Source organism: Podarcis pityusensis (genome assembly GCF_964106645.2).
Source record: "Podarcis pityusensis genome assembly, chromosome: W".
NCBI lineage: Eukaryota > Metazoa > Chordata > Lepidosauria > Squamata > Lacertidae > Podarcis > Podarcis pityusensis.
The window spans coordinates 34,217,192-34,233,543 of NC_138045.1; the positions used below are offsets into that span (position 1 = coordinate 34,217,192).

General features: G+C 48.6%; 1 protein-coding gene across 1 annotated transcript in view; it reads right to left on the reverse strand.

Annotated features, from left to right (window-relative positions):
• Window positions 1-1,519: 1,519 nt before the first annotated feature.
• The window catches only part of LOC308467689 (steroidogenic factor 1-like), a gene marked incomplete at its 3' end in the record, with an annotated part of 28,699 nt that continues 13,866 nt past the window's right edge, over window positions 1,520-16,352 (reverse strand). Inside the window, exon 4 of the mRNA XM_080989406.1 lies at window positions 1,520-1,630. Coding sequence (XP_080845532.1) covers window positions 1,520-1,630 — 111 coding nt within the window. The remainder of the gene's footprint in view (window positions 1,631-16,352) is intronic.

Genomic DNA, 16,352 nt, shown 5'->3' on the forward strand with positions numbered 1-16,352 from the left:
GAGACCAGGGAGAAGAGTCGATGGAGGAAGATTGGAAGAAATTTAAAGACTATCTTCAGAAACATTGCAAAATTAAAGAATGTTAGAATGATGTTGGACTGAAAATAAGCGGTTTCCAGCTGTACAGGTTAAAGTTAATGATAGATTAAGATTAAAGATTAGGATTAAAGTTGTTTAAAGAAATGGAAATTTGACATTAAGAGGGAAAATCTTAACGTTATATGATACTAAGATCAAAGATCAGGTTTAAAGAAGTTGAAGTTATATATTTCAATACTTTATTAAAGTTAAAGATTGGGATTTAAAAAGTGGAAAAGAAATTGCTGAATAAACAATTTGGATTGGAATACAAAAGAGGGAGGTATGAGTCCAGAAAACAAGTAACTAAAAAAATGGAAAAGGAAAAGAGATATTGTTTTTAATTGTTTTTTGTTATTTTATTGTTGAATCTTGTTTTTTTGTGTGTGTTTTTGTTATATGTATTGTGTATGTTTTTCTTTTCTTTCTTTGTTGTTTAAAATTTGAATAAAAATTATTTTTTTTTAAAAAAAAAAGGAAGGAAGGCAAGAAAGAAGAAGGGAAGTGCAATGAATTGTTTCGGCCTCCCTACCTCCTCCTCGAGCTCCAGGGACAGTTTGTGGGGGTAGCTCAGCAAGGCTGGCTTTGGAGACCCCACCACCCAGCTGCAAAGCAAACGCAGCCCACAGCGGGAGAGCAACAATGGCTGCTTGGCTCATCTGCACTCTTATCTGAGTCCCTTCCTGGGCCAAGCATCTCGCCCAGTTCTCAACACAGTGTCTTGCTGGGCACATCCCCCGTCCAACATCCCTGAGGGAGGGAGGGAAAATCACCCCGTTGTTTGCACACAAAAAGGCCAGCGTCTCTCAGGAGGCTGCTGTCGATACATTTTGCCCTCCAAGACACAGTACGTGCACCTCCAGCAGCCGTGGCTCTCCAGGGTCTCAGGAAGGGGGTGACCCCAGCCCTACCTCAAGATGAGGCCATTGGGGATTGAACCAGAGAACTTCTGCATGCAAAGCAGGTGCTCTACCCCCGGAGCTGTGGCCCTTCCTCTGTCAAGACTTGCAAGATGTGCTTTGAATACATGAAACTCCCCAAAAAACACTTTGGGGCCTCTCCAAACCAGGGACACACACACACACACACACACACACACACACAGTCAGGTGTCTTCTGCAATAGTAATAGCTCATTAGTGGTGGATTTGTTCTGGACAAAGTTCTCCCAAAGTTCCCATATTTTTGACACCTGGAGGGGCATCTCTTGTGTTATAGCTCAACAAAAGTGGGACAAAACAAACAAATAAGCAAATAGGAACATTTGTGGTATGCAATGTTGCAGGATTTCAGCAGGAAGTTATGGGACAGGCACTGATTGGAAAGGAAGCAGTTTGTACCTGCAAACGTTTCAGTGAGGACATAACGCACCAAGTATAGCAAGATTGCCCATAAGTACCCAGATGCCTCCACGAGGAGGACAGGTCATCACAAACACGCCCTCAAATGCAAAGCAAATCCTGGCATCCCCGCTGCCCAAGGCGGCTGCCAGCACAGCCAAGCCAGGGGTTCAGCTTCTCCAGGGACACCACCCGCAGAGAACAGTCTTCAGTCTAGGAGGCAGAAGTGAAACTGAGGATGGACGGGTGAGTGTCAGGGGGCACCCCCCCCCCCACAAAAAAGGAACAGTTCAGTAAGCAGGGCAGTTTATTATTAGTTTAGTGTACGTACTTAGATAACTGTGAATTGTCCCATTGTATAGTTCTCTGGGCAAAGCAGAATAAAAAGTTTATTCCAACCCCCCGAAAGGGTTCAGCTGAGTGGAAGGAGAATATTACCATATGTGGTGGACGTGTGATAAAGTGAAGCCATTTTGGGAGTCGATTTATAATGAACTTAAGAAGATAGTAAAATATACCTTCCCCAAAAAGCCAGAGGCTTTTCTACTTGGCTTGATGGGAAAGGAGATTACCTGTAAGATAAAAGATCAAAGATTATTCATGTATGCCACAGCTGCTGCAAGGACTTTGTTGGCCTAAAATTGGAAATCACAAGAAGTTCCTACCATTGCGGAGTGGCAGGCGAAGATGACAGACTATGCGGAGTTAGCCAAACTGACCGGAATGATTCGGGATCAGGACGATCAGAGATTCCAGGAAAATTGGAGTAAATTTATTGTATATTTAAAGGACAGCTGTATAAATCTAAAGACACTAGCAGGACTGAAGTAACTCCTACAATGTAGATGATAGAAGATGTGAAAAGATAAAATACGTGAATGGATTTGATAAGGGATACCAACTGAAGGGAGGGAGGGAAGTCACAAGCTCGGCAGAGCAAAAATGTTTATATGTTGATTAATGTATTGAAAGAAAGAATGTGTAAAGAAAATAATAAAAATTTATTGGGGGGGAAGGGTTCAGCTGAAACACAGAACAGTCAAAAATACCACAGCAAAATCCAAAATCCAGCAGAGAAAGTAAAACTGACTCCCAATCAAGCTTGTCATAGTCCCAAAAGCTCTGGGCAGTGTCAGTTTGGACAAAGTTACATTATGCCATTCCCTCATTTCTCCCTCTGCCCCACAAAAGAGTGCTACTTGCTACCTTGACCCTCTTTCAAGCTCCCCTCAGTCCACCTGCTTCCTCAAAATGTTGCTACTCTCCTGCAACAGACACCTTGACAGTGTTGGGATTTTTATATCTCACCAGCTGCGAGGAGCAGCACAATGGTTGTTGACATCATGTGATGTCTGTGAGCGTGAGACAGGAAGTCTCTGCTTGTTCTCATGTAACTGGAGAGTTACTTTCGCTTCTGAGTGAAGCGGGTGTTGAGTCGTACTTCTGTGCTTGCTGCTCAGGAGAGCAGACATGTTGGATGAGAGCTGTGTGTACAGTCTGTAAATAAAGTAGTGTGTAGACTGCTGACTGTTTCTTTCTTCTGTGATGGGATACCAGAAGACGAGTGTGCTACTCTCAGGATGGAGGGGTCGCTTATTACCCGTCTCTCTGGACTGAGGGCAATTTCCAGCCAGAGAGTGGCACCCTTCCTGGGGGCGTTTTTCCAACAGACAGTGTTGTGGAAATTACGGGGGGGGGGGGCACATCTTTCAAGTTGTTAAATGTTACAAATATTATGCATAAATATATCCTTTCGACTTGACAGCTCAGGGAAGTTACCTAGCTTTAACAATAATCTAAAATCAACTCCTTTGCCAGTTTCCTCCATTTCAATTCCGTAACAACAGTGTTGGCAAAAGTGAGCAGAGCATTTCATGGACTGTGAAGATGCACACACACACACACACACACACACACAGCCCTACGCTTCCTCCCGAGAGCTCTGGCTTCTGCACCCATTGTGCAAGGCACTTATAATAGAAAAAAGATGGGTGTGGAACTAGGGAAGCAGAGGACACTGGGATTCCCCAGCAGAGAGTGGCAATAAAGCAGGAGCCAGGAGAAACATTACTCAGGGAATGGGAGGTGGAGTTGCAGGAGACTTCCAAGACTCAACATTCCTGCCTCAGCCAATGCATAATCCCAGGAGCTGCCCCACTCAAGCAGTTCCTGTTGCTAGCAGAGGGCCAGTGTGGTGTAGTGGTTAAGAGCAGTATGTGTTTGGGGGCTGGATGTGGGTCCTAAAGATAATGTGTATTTCAAATGATTAAATATATTGAAATACAGAACTGGCTCTAAGTTCATTCACAAAACTTTTTGGTTTTTTGGCATTCTCAATATAGGGGGTTCCTTTGCTTTCTAAGTTCACATTTCCTGAGGCATGCTTTAGAAATGCCTGCAGGTGAGAGATCCAAAATGATAAAATACATCCTTTAATAAAATGCAGTCAGGATGCAAAGAAAGAAAGGGGGGGGGAAAAGAGCGGTGGACTGGTAATCTGATGAACGGGGTTTGTGTCTCCGCTCCTCCACATGCAGCTGCTGGGTGACCTTGGGCTACTCACACTTCTCTGAAGTCTCTCAGCCTCACTCACCTCACAGAGTGTTTGTTGTGGGGGAGGGAGGGAAAAGAGAATGTTAGCCGCTTTGAGACTCCTTCGGGTAGTGATAAAGCGGGATATCAAACCCAAACTCCTCGTCCTCTTCTTCTTCTTCTTCGTGCTCCTTATTTGCAAAGACGTTAATTACGCCTGCCCACCTAACAAACCTAGAGGGGAAATAGGCCCCCATTGTTGCCATTTTGCAGATGAGCAACTGAGCACGAGTCTAGGCAGACGGGCCCCAAGGACAGCGGTTGAATCTGCAGCCAGCCAACCCAGACCTCAGAGACTACCACTTTCTCTTTCAACCTTGCCAGGAGTCTCCTCTTCCCTCCCTGTCCTACAAGGGTGTAAGCAAAGCACTATCTCTTCCAGCCCACAGAGTGCAAACAAAGTAATACCTGTTTCAAAGTGTGTGCATGGTGCAAACAAGGAAGAAATGAACATGAACAAAGTGCAATTCCCACAGTCTCTTTTTGTCATGAGATCACCTCTTTGCACACGCAGACTGAGAGTTTGCTTTAAGGACCTTGATGCTAATTGCCAAGGCACAGATCTCATCCAGGAGACCTAAGCAGAGACAGCTCACACCAGTCAAAACATGATGCTACTGGAGACCGCTGCTTGATGGTGTTAGGCAATGAACCTCGGTTCACAGCCAAAAAGAGGTATAATCCGTGGGGGGGGGGAGGGGGCTAGTGGAGAAAGGAGAAGGGCTTTTAATTGTCTTTGGAAACCTTCATAACAGCAGGATGCAATGTGGGCTAGAACTCCACTGCTTGAAGCTGACGATTAACTCCTTGGTAGTTACAGAAAGTATCTTTTCTGGCATCAAAGCTTTCCAAGAGGAATTAGGCTGGGGGGTGAGAGACACCTACAAGCCCATGTCACTCTGACCGATGACCTTTGGTGCACAACACTCCAACACAAAGAGCACTGGTCCCAAGTAGCTTGTTATGTACTGAGTTGAATAGGATCCAAACTGTAGCAGTCTGATTGGTCCTAGAACAATAGGATCCAAAAGGCAGCAGTCTGATTGGTCCTAGAACAATAGGATTCAGAATGCAGCAGTCTGATTGGTCCTAGAACAATGCAGCAGTATGATTGGTTGGCAGGAACCACCCAATCCTGCTCCAGATAGAAGTGAATCCACAACCTGATTGGCTTACAGTAGAATTCCAGAATTAGCCAATCATGTGCAGCCCATTGTGTAAATAATGTATATAAAGCAGATACTGTGAGGGGACATTCATTCATTCCTCCTCACCACTATGAGCTGAATAAAGAGCATGAAATCACTTTGCGACTCTGAGTATATTTCACTGGCGACGAGGGTGGGATCCCGCTGAGCTGACTGCCACACACAGCACCGCAGCACCGCCAACTGCCGCACCGCTGCCTCGCACCGTGTATCCAGGCTTCAGCTCCGGGGCACAAGGAACTCAGAATGGCAGCCAACAGCAGCTTCTCGCCATTCAACCCAGCATCTGGAGACTGGGAAGCGTACGCCTCCCGTTTCACCTTCCTCCTAGAAGCCAAAGGGGTCACCGACGAAGAAGACGCCAAGAAGAGGGCGATATTCTTCAGCGTCTGCGGAGAGGAGACGTTTGAAATCGCCCGGGCTCTCCTTGCGCCTGAAGACGTCGCTACTGTTCCATACAAAACAATAATGGAACAGCTGAAGGGGCACTTTTCGCCACAGCCCTCAGTGGTGGCTCGTCGAAATGCCTTCTACGCAAAGCGGCAAGCCCCTGGGGAAACCATAACTGGGTTTGTGACCTCTCTCCGCCAAGCCGCCCGGTTCTGCAACTTCTCAGAGCTGGAGAACATGCTTCGTGACCGCCTCGTCGGTGGCCTGAAGGATGAGAAGCTGCAACGACGCCTCTACGCTAAGAAGGACCTAACGTTCCAGGTCGCTCTGGAGGAGGCCCTGGCAACAGAAGCTGCCGAGAGGTCGACCCAAGAGGCACGGCCGAGCCTGCCGTCCCAACCGAGGGTCCACCATGAAGACCTCACCGACGACTCAGGATCCGACAGGGAGGAGGTGCACCGAGTACAGCAGCGCACTCAAGCAGCGCACAGACCACAGCTGCCTCGACGAGAAGGAGGGAACTGCGCAAGCTGCGGGGAGAGTCACGAGAGGAGGACCTGCCGTTTCCGCAACGCAGAGTGCAGGCAGTGCAGAAAATCGGGACACATCGCCCGGGTGTGTCGGGCTCGGCCCACCCGACACCAGGCATCAGATGACCAATCCAAGAGCCCCAGGTCCCGGGGCCCAACGCACCAAGGCAACTCGACGGAGCTCACGGACTTCCAGGTATACCAGTTGCCCCACCCCAACGTAGAGAAAATTTATGTAGAGGTACAGATAGAGGGGGCCCCATGCCGCATGGAGCTTGACACGGGTTCAACTCTATCCATAATCTCGGCAAGGACCTTAAGGAAACTGTGTCCCACTGGGGGTCCCAAACTCAGGCCGGCCCCATTCACCCTCCGGGACTTCCAGAAACGTAAGGTCCCCACAATGGGGGTGGGGACCTTCAGGGTGCAATACCGAGGGCGGACGCGGCAACTGGACTTGCTTGTGGTCAAGGGCCCCTACATTAGCTTACTGGGATTGGCATGGTTTGGACCACTGGGGCTAGCTGTCACCGGGGTGAACCACACTAGCTTACAAGTGGACGTGGACGCCATATGCAAGGAATTTCCAGGGGTTTTCGATGGGAAATTGGGACAGTATACGGGCCCCCCCATTGCGCTACAGCTTGACCCCGCAGTACGACCGGTCAGGCTCAAGGCCCGCCGGGTCCCGTTCGCCTTGAAACCCCGTATAGACGAGGAATTGGACCGACTCGTAGAGCAAGGAGTGCTGGAGCCGGTGCCTAATGCTCCCTGGGAAACCCCAATCGTCACACCCGTCAAGCCTAATGGTTCGGTCCGCATCTGCGCAGACTACAAATGTACCATAAACAAGGCCCTCACGGCCCACGCATACCCAGTGCCAGTGGTCAGCCATGTCCTTGCCACCCTGGCTGGGTCGAAAATTTTTGGCAAGCTGGACTTGGCCCAAGCATATCAACAGCTGCCAGTAGATGAGGCCACAGCAGAGGCACAGACGATTGTGACGCACAGAGGAGCGTTCAGGGTAAAGCGGCTGCAATTCGGTGTCAGCGTGGCACCAGGCATATTCCAGAATATAATGGACTCTCTCCTTAAAGGGATTCCTGGCGTCACCCCCTTCTTCGATGATGTGTTGATTGCCGGCCCCACACCAGAGGAGTTTGAGGACCGCCTCCGCACCGTTCTGCACCGTTTCCAGACGGCGGGTCTCAAGGTGAAGCGGGAAAAATGTCTACTAGGAGTGCCTCAGGTGGACTTTCTGGGATTTATGGTGGACGCAGAAGGGGTCCACCCGACTGGGGACAAGGTACGGGCCATTTGTGATGCCCCAGCGCCCAAGAGCAAGACTGAACTTCAGGCCTTCTTGGGACTATTGAACTTTTACCATTCCTTCCTTCCCCACAAGGCGGCGGTAGCGGAGCCCCTACACAGACTCCTGGACAAGCGGGCCCCTTGGGTGTGGGGCCAGCGCCAGGAGGCCGCATTCCAGGCAGTCAAGGACTTGCTTGTCTCAAACTCGGTCTTGGCACACTTCGACGAGAGGCTGCCGGTGGTGCTAGCATGCGACGCCTCACCCTATGGCATTGGAGCTGTCCTGGGGCACCAACTCCCGGATGGAAGAGAGGTACCGGTGGCGTACTTTTCCCAGACACTCAACACAACCGAGCGGAACTACTCGCAAATCGACAAGGAGGGTCTGGCAATCGTAAAGGGAGTAAAAAAATTCCATGATTTCTTGTACGGGCGGCCCTTCACCGTGGTGACTGACCACAAGCCGTTGCTTGGCTTGTTTGCCCCCGAAAAGCAGACCCCCCAAGTGCTGTCTCCTCGCGTCCTCAGGTGGTCAATTTTCCTTGCCAGCTACCAGTATGCACTGATTCACCGACCTGGGAAGGCGATGGGCCATGCGGACGCCCTCAGCAGGCTACCACTACCGGAAACAGGCCCTGACCCAGCACCTGCACAAGAGGTTATGAGCCTGGAGCTGCTTCCCGACCGCCCCATTCAGGCACAAGAAGTTGCACACCATTCCAAGAAAGATAGGGTCATCTCCCGGGTCCTGGACTGGGTGTGGAGGGGATGGCCCAGCAGCAGCCCCGGGCCAGAATTCGCCGGCTACACAACCCGCAAACATGAACTGTCGGCCCACAAGGGGTGCCTGTTATGGGGAAGCAGAGTCGTTGTTCCCCAGCCCCTCTGCAAAAGGGTCCTCACAGCCCTACACGAGACACATCCAGGGGTAGTAAGAATGAAGGCCCTTGCCAGGAGTTATGTGTGGTGGCCGGGGATCGATGGAGAGATAGAGGCCTGGGTCAAACACTGCCAGGCCTGCCAAGAATCCCGCCCAGATCCCCCAAGGGCCCCAGTCCAGTCCTGGGAGTCCGCCCGAGCACCATGGTCACGCCTGCATGTGGATTTCGCTGGCCCCTTTCAGGGGAAAACATTCTTCATAGTGGTGGACTCCTACACCAAATGGCTGGAAGTCGCACTGGTACCGTCCACTTCCACGTCCGCAGCCATCCGGGTACTACGCAGGCTGTTTGCAACCCACGGGCTCCCTGACACTCTCGTCTCAGACAACGGGACTGCATTTACGTCAGGAGAATTCCAAACCTTCACAGCGCAGAACGCCATCCGCCACATCCGTTCGGCGCCGTTCCACCCTGCCACCAATGGCCAAGCAGAACGCATGGTGCGGACCACCAAGGACACCCTTCGCCGCATGACGCAAGGGGACTGGGAGTACCGCCTTGCCACATTCCTTCTAGCACAGCACAGCACCCCCAGCTCAACGACTGGCCGGAGCCCCGCTGAACTACTAATGGGTCGGCGCCTTGCAATCAGATTGGACCGCCTTCACCCCGATAGAGCTCAGGATGAGGTAGTGGTGGGGGAAGGCAGGAACCCCCGGACCTTCGAGGCCCAGGACCCAGTGTACGCAAAGAATTTTGGGGCAGGCCCAGCATGGGTACCCGCCACAATCACCAGGGTCACTGGCCCCGTGTCGTACGAGGTGCTAACGGATGGGGGGCAATGCTGGCGCCGCCACTGCGACCAGATACGGCGACGATTCCCGGGAGAAAACCAGGAGGAGGACAGGTCAGAGGAGTCCCAAGGGAACAGCGGGGCAGTGAGGCCCATAGAGCAGGAGGGGCCAGCAGGAGAGGCAGAATCAGTAAATACAGAGAGGACCCGTGAGGCCGAAAGGACACCGGAACCAGAACCACGACTGAGCGAGCCGGTTGCACCAGACCAAACAGCCGCATCACAGCCAGCATCCTTGGAACACGAGCCAGAACCCGGAGCCCGGACCAGGGAACACCCCAGGCCACAACGCACACGTAGGCCGCCGGCATACCTTGAGGACTATGAATGCGACCTCCCGGGCAGGACTGGAACTTAGAGGGGAGGGGTGTTATGTACTGAGTTGAATAGGATCCAAACTGTAGCAGTCTGATTGGTCCTAGAACAATAGGATCCAAAAGGCAGCAGTCTGATTGGTCCTAGAACAATAGGATTCAGAATGCAGCAGTCTGATTGGTCCTAGAACAATGCAGCAGTATGATTGGTTGGCAGGAACCACCCAATCCTGCTCCAGATAGAAGTGAATCCACAACCTGATTGGCTTACAGTAGAATTCCAGAATTAGCCAATCATGTGCAGCCCATTGTGTAAATAATGTATATAAAGCAGATACTGTGAGGGGACATTCATTCATTCCTCCTCACCACTATGAGCTGAATAAAGAGCATGAAATCACTTTGCGACTCTGAGTATATTTCATAGCTATTTAGAGGTGCAAATTGTTTCAAGGTCTGGGTAACGTGCCTGGCTTGTGTAACAAGGGTGCTACAGAGTTCAGGGAGTACAGAGGAAATGGGTGCCTTGAACTGCAAGTGAAACAGGCCAAGGACACAAGAAGAGCCCTGCTTGTTCAGGCCAAAGGGGCCCATGCATTCTGGCATCCGGCTCTCACAGTGGACAACCAGGTGCATCTATTGGTAAACCAGCAAGCAGGATTCAATCACAGCAGCCCTCTGTCCCTTCTTGTGATTTCCAGCAACTGGCATTCAGAAGCATTCCTGCCTCCAACTGTGGAGACAGGGCAGAGCCATCGTGGCACGTAGATGTCAATAGCCCTCCTATCCATGAATCAAGAACTCCACAAGATTTGAAAATCTCAAGCCAAATTCTTCCATGCAAGTCACCAGGAGGGTTTTGAACACACCAGTTTTGCCTCCAAAGGAGGGCGGGGTCTGTGTGTGTTGGAAGACGTGCAGCCTCCGCCAGAGGCAGGTTTAGGGGAGCGGGACCAGTTCAGTTGCGCTGGGCGCAGAGCACCGTTGGGGACACTGCAACTATGTTGAGGAGGCAGAGGGGTGCTGAATTTGGGCGTTGCACAGGTCACCCATTGCCTCTGCTCCCAAACCAAGGAGAGCCCTGTGGAGCTTGGGGCTGCCAACTGCTTTCACTGCTCTTGCTTCTACACCATTGAGAGCAGCCAGAAAAAGGGGGAAAGGCAGAGGAGAGGCAGAGGCTTTCCCAAGCACCTGATCTCCAAGCCGCAGAAATGTCTGCAGGTGCTCAGCCTGCTGTTTGCAGAGTGTGTGTGTGTGTGTGTGTGAGAGAGAGAGAGAGAGAGAGAGAGGGAGAGAGAGAGCTATATTCCATGCCAAGGATCATTAGGAATAAGAGTGAAAATAAAACTGCCAGTACCATACTGCCAGTATGCACCTGGAATACTGGTTTCCTCATCTTAAAAAAGGACAGTGTAGAGTTGGGGTGTATGGCATGTTAGGGGAGGGGCAGTACCTCAGGTGGGGGGAACACATGATGCTCCTTCTGAGGTAGTTCATCCCCCTTTGGTCCCCACCCTGCACTCAGCTCTCAACTGTGGCTCCCAGAAGCTGTCAGCATGAGACAGGAGCCACAAGCCCAGCAGCAATGGCTTCGACTGGCTGGCTAAATCAGGTGAGGGGAGCTAATGGGTTTCAAACCCTCAGTGAGTTAGGAACTTCCCCTGCATGCGAAGACAAGGTTCTCACGCATTGAACAGATGAGACCAAGAGCGGGTCAAGAAGGCAGTTTCTGTCTGCGCTGCAGAGGAAAGTGAGGGGTAGGTGGGGCTTGTCCACCTGAGAAGGGAGCCCATCTAGAAGAAAGAAAACTGGTCTTAAACATCCGCTGCCTTGCAAGATATCTTTGGGAGGAAAAAAGGCTAAGGAGCAAACCCGACACAAATGTGGAGTGTGGCGCCTTGCACACCTCCTTCCGGCAACTCCTGCAGCCAAGCTGGTGCCAAACGTCTTGCTCTGCTCTCCTTTGGAAGCAGGCTGAGGGTATCATCTGGGCAGCCCAGAACCTCCAGACACACTGCCTGGGTTTGCATCCCAGGGAGGTCACTTTGGTGCTGCTAAAAAGAAGCAGCTTGCCTTCTCGAGACAGATGGATGCCAACCACAAGGTGGAAAAGGTGCAGAAAAGGGCAACTCAAATGATAGATTGGATGGAGTGACTTGCCTATGAAGAAAGGTTGTAACTTTGGAGACTTTTTAGTTTATAGAGAAAAGGCAAGCCAGAAGCGTCATGACAGAAGCTTGTAAAATTACACATGGTGTGGAGGAATTCCAGTGAAGTTGAATATTGGAAGATATTGGAAGAAAAGAAAAGAAAAGTTAAACTATGGAACTCCCTGCCACGGGAGGCAGTGATGGCCACCCACTTGGATGGCTTGAAAAGAGGACCGGGCAAATTCATGGAGGAGGAAGAGAGGGCTGTCAATGGCTTCTAGCCAGGATGGCTCTGCTCAGCCTCCAAAGTTTCCCATCCTAGGCATCTGACTGGCTGCTCTGAGAACAGGATGGTGGACTCAATGGACCACTGGCCTGATCCAGCAGCCTCTTCTTGTGCTGTTATGATCACTCAAAATGAAACATGTCCACAAGTCTCTCTGAGAGGCTGCTATGGATGCAGCCACTGCAGCGGGGGGGGGGGGGGAGTTGCAGAGGGCACAATTATTTGGTGAAGATTGGATGTGTCCCCTTGACAATTGGGAAGGGACAAAGCTGGGCCAGGAGATGACAATCAAAACCTTTCACAAATTGAAGGGGTTAATAAGAGGTTAACACCCTTCAGATGTCACAGTGACTGACCTATCCCCTCCCCCAACCACCACCAAGATCATCAGGAAAACAAGATGTTGTTTAATTGCCTGCCTAGATGTCAGTTCAGCACAACAGGCTTGCAACTTTCTCCTTCTCCTTCTCCTTCTCAGTCCCAAGAACTGGGTGTGCAGGACATTTAACCCTACCTAAAAGAAAGCAAAAAATGCAAAGAACTAACTTTGCTCCTTGCACAGCCTTGCCAATGGATGTTATCTGACTACAACTCCCATCGCTGCGGACCTCTAGCCATGTTGGCTGGGGCTAATGAGAGGAATCTGTCAATTTCAGTTTCTTGTTTTTCTAATATTAAATTCAGCTTTCCACATTTCCACAAGTAAAAAATAAGAAATCCTCATGAAAATTCATCAGCATTTAATTGTGAATTTCACCTAACAAACACTATTTTTAGATGCACCTTTGATGAACTTAAAACATTCCTGCAATCAGTTTCCCCAAACAGAATGCATTTCTATATCTAATTTTACTAATGCATGCCTTTTTAGGCACACTTCCTCCTAATGTATGCATTCTTGTACACACTGGATGGAGAACTGCATTACTTAATTCAGAGAAGTACAAATTTTGAAAGATAATTGTGCTTCAACTCACTTAGAATCACAGATTTGTAGGGTTAGAAGGGACCCCAAGGGTCATCTAGTCCAACCCCCTGCAATGCAGGAATCTCAGCTAAAGAATCCATGACTGATGCCCATCCAACTTCTGCTTAAAAACCTCCAAGGAGAGTCCACACCTTCTGAGGAAATCTGTTCCACTGTTGGATAGCTCTTACCGTCAGAAAATTCTTCCCTAATGTTTAGGCAGAATCTCCTTTCTTGTAACTTGAATCTGATAGTTTGGTCCCTGCCCTCTGGAGCAGCTTGCTCTATCTTCCATGTGACAGCACTTCAGATATCTGAATATGGCCACTTCAGTCTCCTCTTCTCCAGACTAAACATCACCAAATCCCTCAAACATTCATTTTAAGTCTGGGTCTCAAGAACCGTTATCATTGGTCGCCCTCCTCTGCCCCCGTTCCAGCTTCTCAATATCCTTCTGAAGGATACTGTTATTGGTTCAAATTGTGTGAACTGGGTACTTTTTCATCAAAATGCAGACAAAACTTATTCTCTCCCTTATAGTTAATTGGAGTGGAGATTCCCCCTATTACTTGGCATTCCAAGGGAAATGGGTGGTTTCATCTAGGTTTAGCTCAACTAGATTCAAAAACCATCCACATAAGTTAAGCACAAACTCCACAGTGGAAAGGCTGTCCCCACCTGCCCCAGCCAACCTCTGCCACAAATCTATAGGCAAATCAACAAAATGAGCCCATCCAGATGGAGCTGTAAATGTATCATAACTTTCAGTTTTAGTATCAGATAATATTGCTGCTGAAACATTGCATTGTTGTTCCTGTATACACATTGCTATAAGAAGCAGGGGTATATTATTATTACTGTTTTTTCATTGTTCTGGTGTATTTTGCTATTTTGCTGGGAAAGCTATGGTTTTCCCAGTAGTGACGTATGGAAGTGAGAGCTGGACCCTGATGTTGGGCAAGATGGAGGGCACAAGGAGAAGGGGACAACAGAGGACGAGATGGTTGGACAGTGTTCTCGAAGCTACGAACATGAGTTTGACCAAACTGCGGGAGGCAGAGGAAGACAGGAGTGCCTAGCGTGCTCTGGTCCATGGGGTCACGAAGAGTCGGACACGACTAAACAACTAAACAACAACAAATTTTGCTATTATTATTACTGGTTTAAAAAAAATTTCTGGTGTATTTTGCTATATATTCACAATAATTAAATAAATAAATAGACCACAAACCTGTCATGAGTCAACAGTGTGATGCAGCAGCAGCAAAAAGAAAAAAAGGGGGGGGAGGACAGGCGTACCTTGGTTGTCGAATGCCTTGGTACTCATCCGTTTTGGCTCCCGAACACTGCAAACCCGGAAGTGTGTGTTCCGGCTTTCGAATGTTCTTTGGAAGCCGAACGTCTGACGTGGCTTCTGCGGCTTCTGATTGAGTGCAGGATGCTCTTGCAGCCAATCAGAAGTCACGCCTTGGTTGTCAAACATTTTCAGAAGTTGAATGGACTCCCGGAACAGATTCCGTTCAACAACCAAGGTACGACTGTAATGCAATGCTATGTTGCGTCAACAGAAGTCTAGTGTCCCGATCATTGGACGTCATAGTATTGCTCTATTCTGCCTTGGACAGATCCCACCTGGAGTCTTGTGTCCAGTTCTGGGTGCCACAATTTAAGAAGGATGTTGACAAGTTGAAATGTGTGCAGGGGAGGGTGACCAAGATCAACGGTCTCAAAACCAGTGCTATTTTTCCAGAAAAAGAGGTGTCGCAACTCACCCTGAACGCCTCTATTGTTCTCTTATAATGGCAATGGTGCCCACCTGAGAGGTGCAGGAACTAAGTTCTGGTGAGTTCCGGGGGGGGGGAGCTCTGTTCACAATCAAGACTTATGATGAAAGCTTGAAGGATTTGGGGATGTTTAGCCTGGAGAAGAAAAGACTAAGAGGTGATGGGATAGCCGTCTTCAAATATATGAAGGATTGTCACTTGGCAAATGAAGCAATCTGCTTTTCTGCTGCTCTGATGGGTGGGACCCGAACCAATGGATTCAACTTTTTTAAAAATGGGATTCCAACAAAACACTAGGAAGAACTTTCTAACAGTAAGAACTGTCCAACAGTGGAATAGACTACCTGGGAAGGTGGTGGTGGGCTTTCCTTCTTTGAAGGTTTTTAAGCAGAGGTTGGCCATCTGTCCTGGATGCTTTAGCTGAGATTCCTGCTTTGCAGGGGGTTGGAGGTCCCTTCCAACTCTACAATTCTATGATTCTATGAAGATAATTACAGCTGAGTCCAAGAGCAGCCATGGCCCTCCTTTGCAGACCATCCCACTACAGACTCTCCAATGAGCTTTCAAAGTATTTATCAGACACAGGAGAGCCCCAGGGAAGAAGGCTTCCATCAGGAAACTAGCCACAGATCTTGGAAGCAAACAAAGTTCCAAAACTGGTCATTGTACATTCATGATGGTATCAGTAGAGATGTAAAAATTCCAGAAATTTTGATGCCATGAGAAAAAAATGTTCCCCTCCCCCTGTTTTTTTCCAGAAAAAATAGAAATTTTGGGGAAATTGAAAAAATGTTCAGTGTGGAGTAGTTTTACAAATTGCATGAAATGCAATGTATGTAAAAGTATTATGCTTGCAATGAAACAGGTAACCACCCCGCTTTCCCTCAAAAGCAACAAAAAAAGCAAGAAACCATCAACATAAAAAATAATCAGATTTGCCCCTTAGCACCAACAGCAAATGAAGTTAAGGTCCACCTCAATATTTAAGCTCCATAGAAGGTCTACCCTTTGAGTAGTGCTTAAAAAAGAAAAGAAACAGAAGACACAACATATACATGCAGTTTCTTCTGTCTCATTTTCTGAACTACTGCTATCATTTCCATTTCTTCTTCCTCATTGTCATTTTTCTCATGGACTTCTAAAAAACAGCTTTCAATTTTTTTGCATGCCAGGCCCAGAAGTGTTGCACTAAGGCTCAAACTCTGTTTGAAAGGAAAAGGAGTGTGTGTGGGGGGGGTTAAATTGAATTTGTTATTATATATTATAAACTGCATGATAGTAAGACAGCTTCTAAACAGTTAACAAAAATATACAACAGAACATTAAAATGATTGATAAAACACAGTTAAAAGCAGGTATTTAAGAGTATTCAAAAGAAGATTAAAGTCAGCAGTGGTTAAAAGAAAGTAAATCGCATGCAGCTTCTATGTGTTCAGATGGGCTGTTTACAACAGCCCTAACGAAAATGTTTTGAGCAGTTGCCGGAAAGAGTACAGTGAGAGCACCTGCCTCCTGGTGTCAGTGGGGGGGAATTGAAAAATTGGGGGGGGGGGACGGGACCAGGCTTTTTTCTGTTTTTTCCCAAAGCCGTTTTTTTCAAGAAAAATTGAAAAAAAATGTGTGGAATATTCAAACTATATCAAACTATTTTTTAAAAAAAATTCCGGGG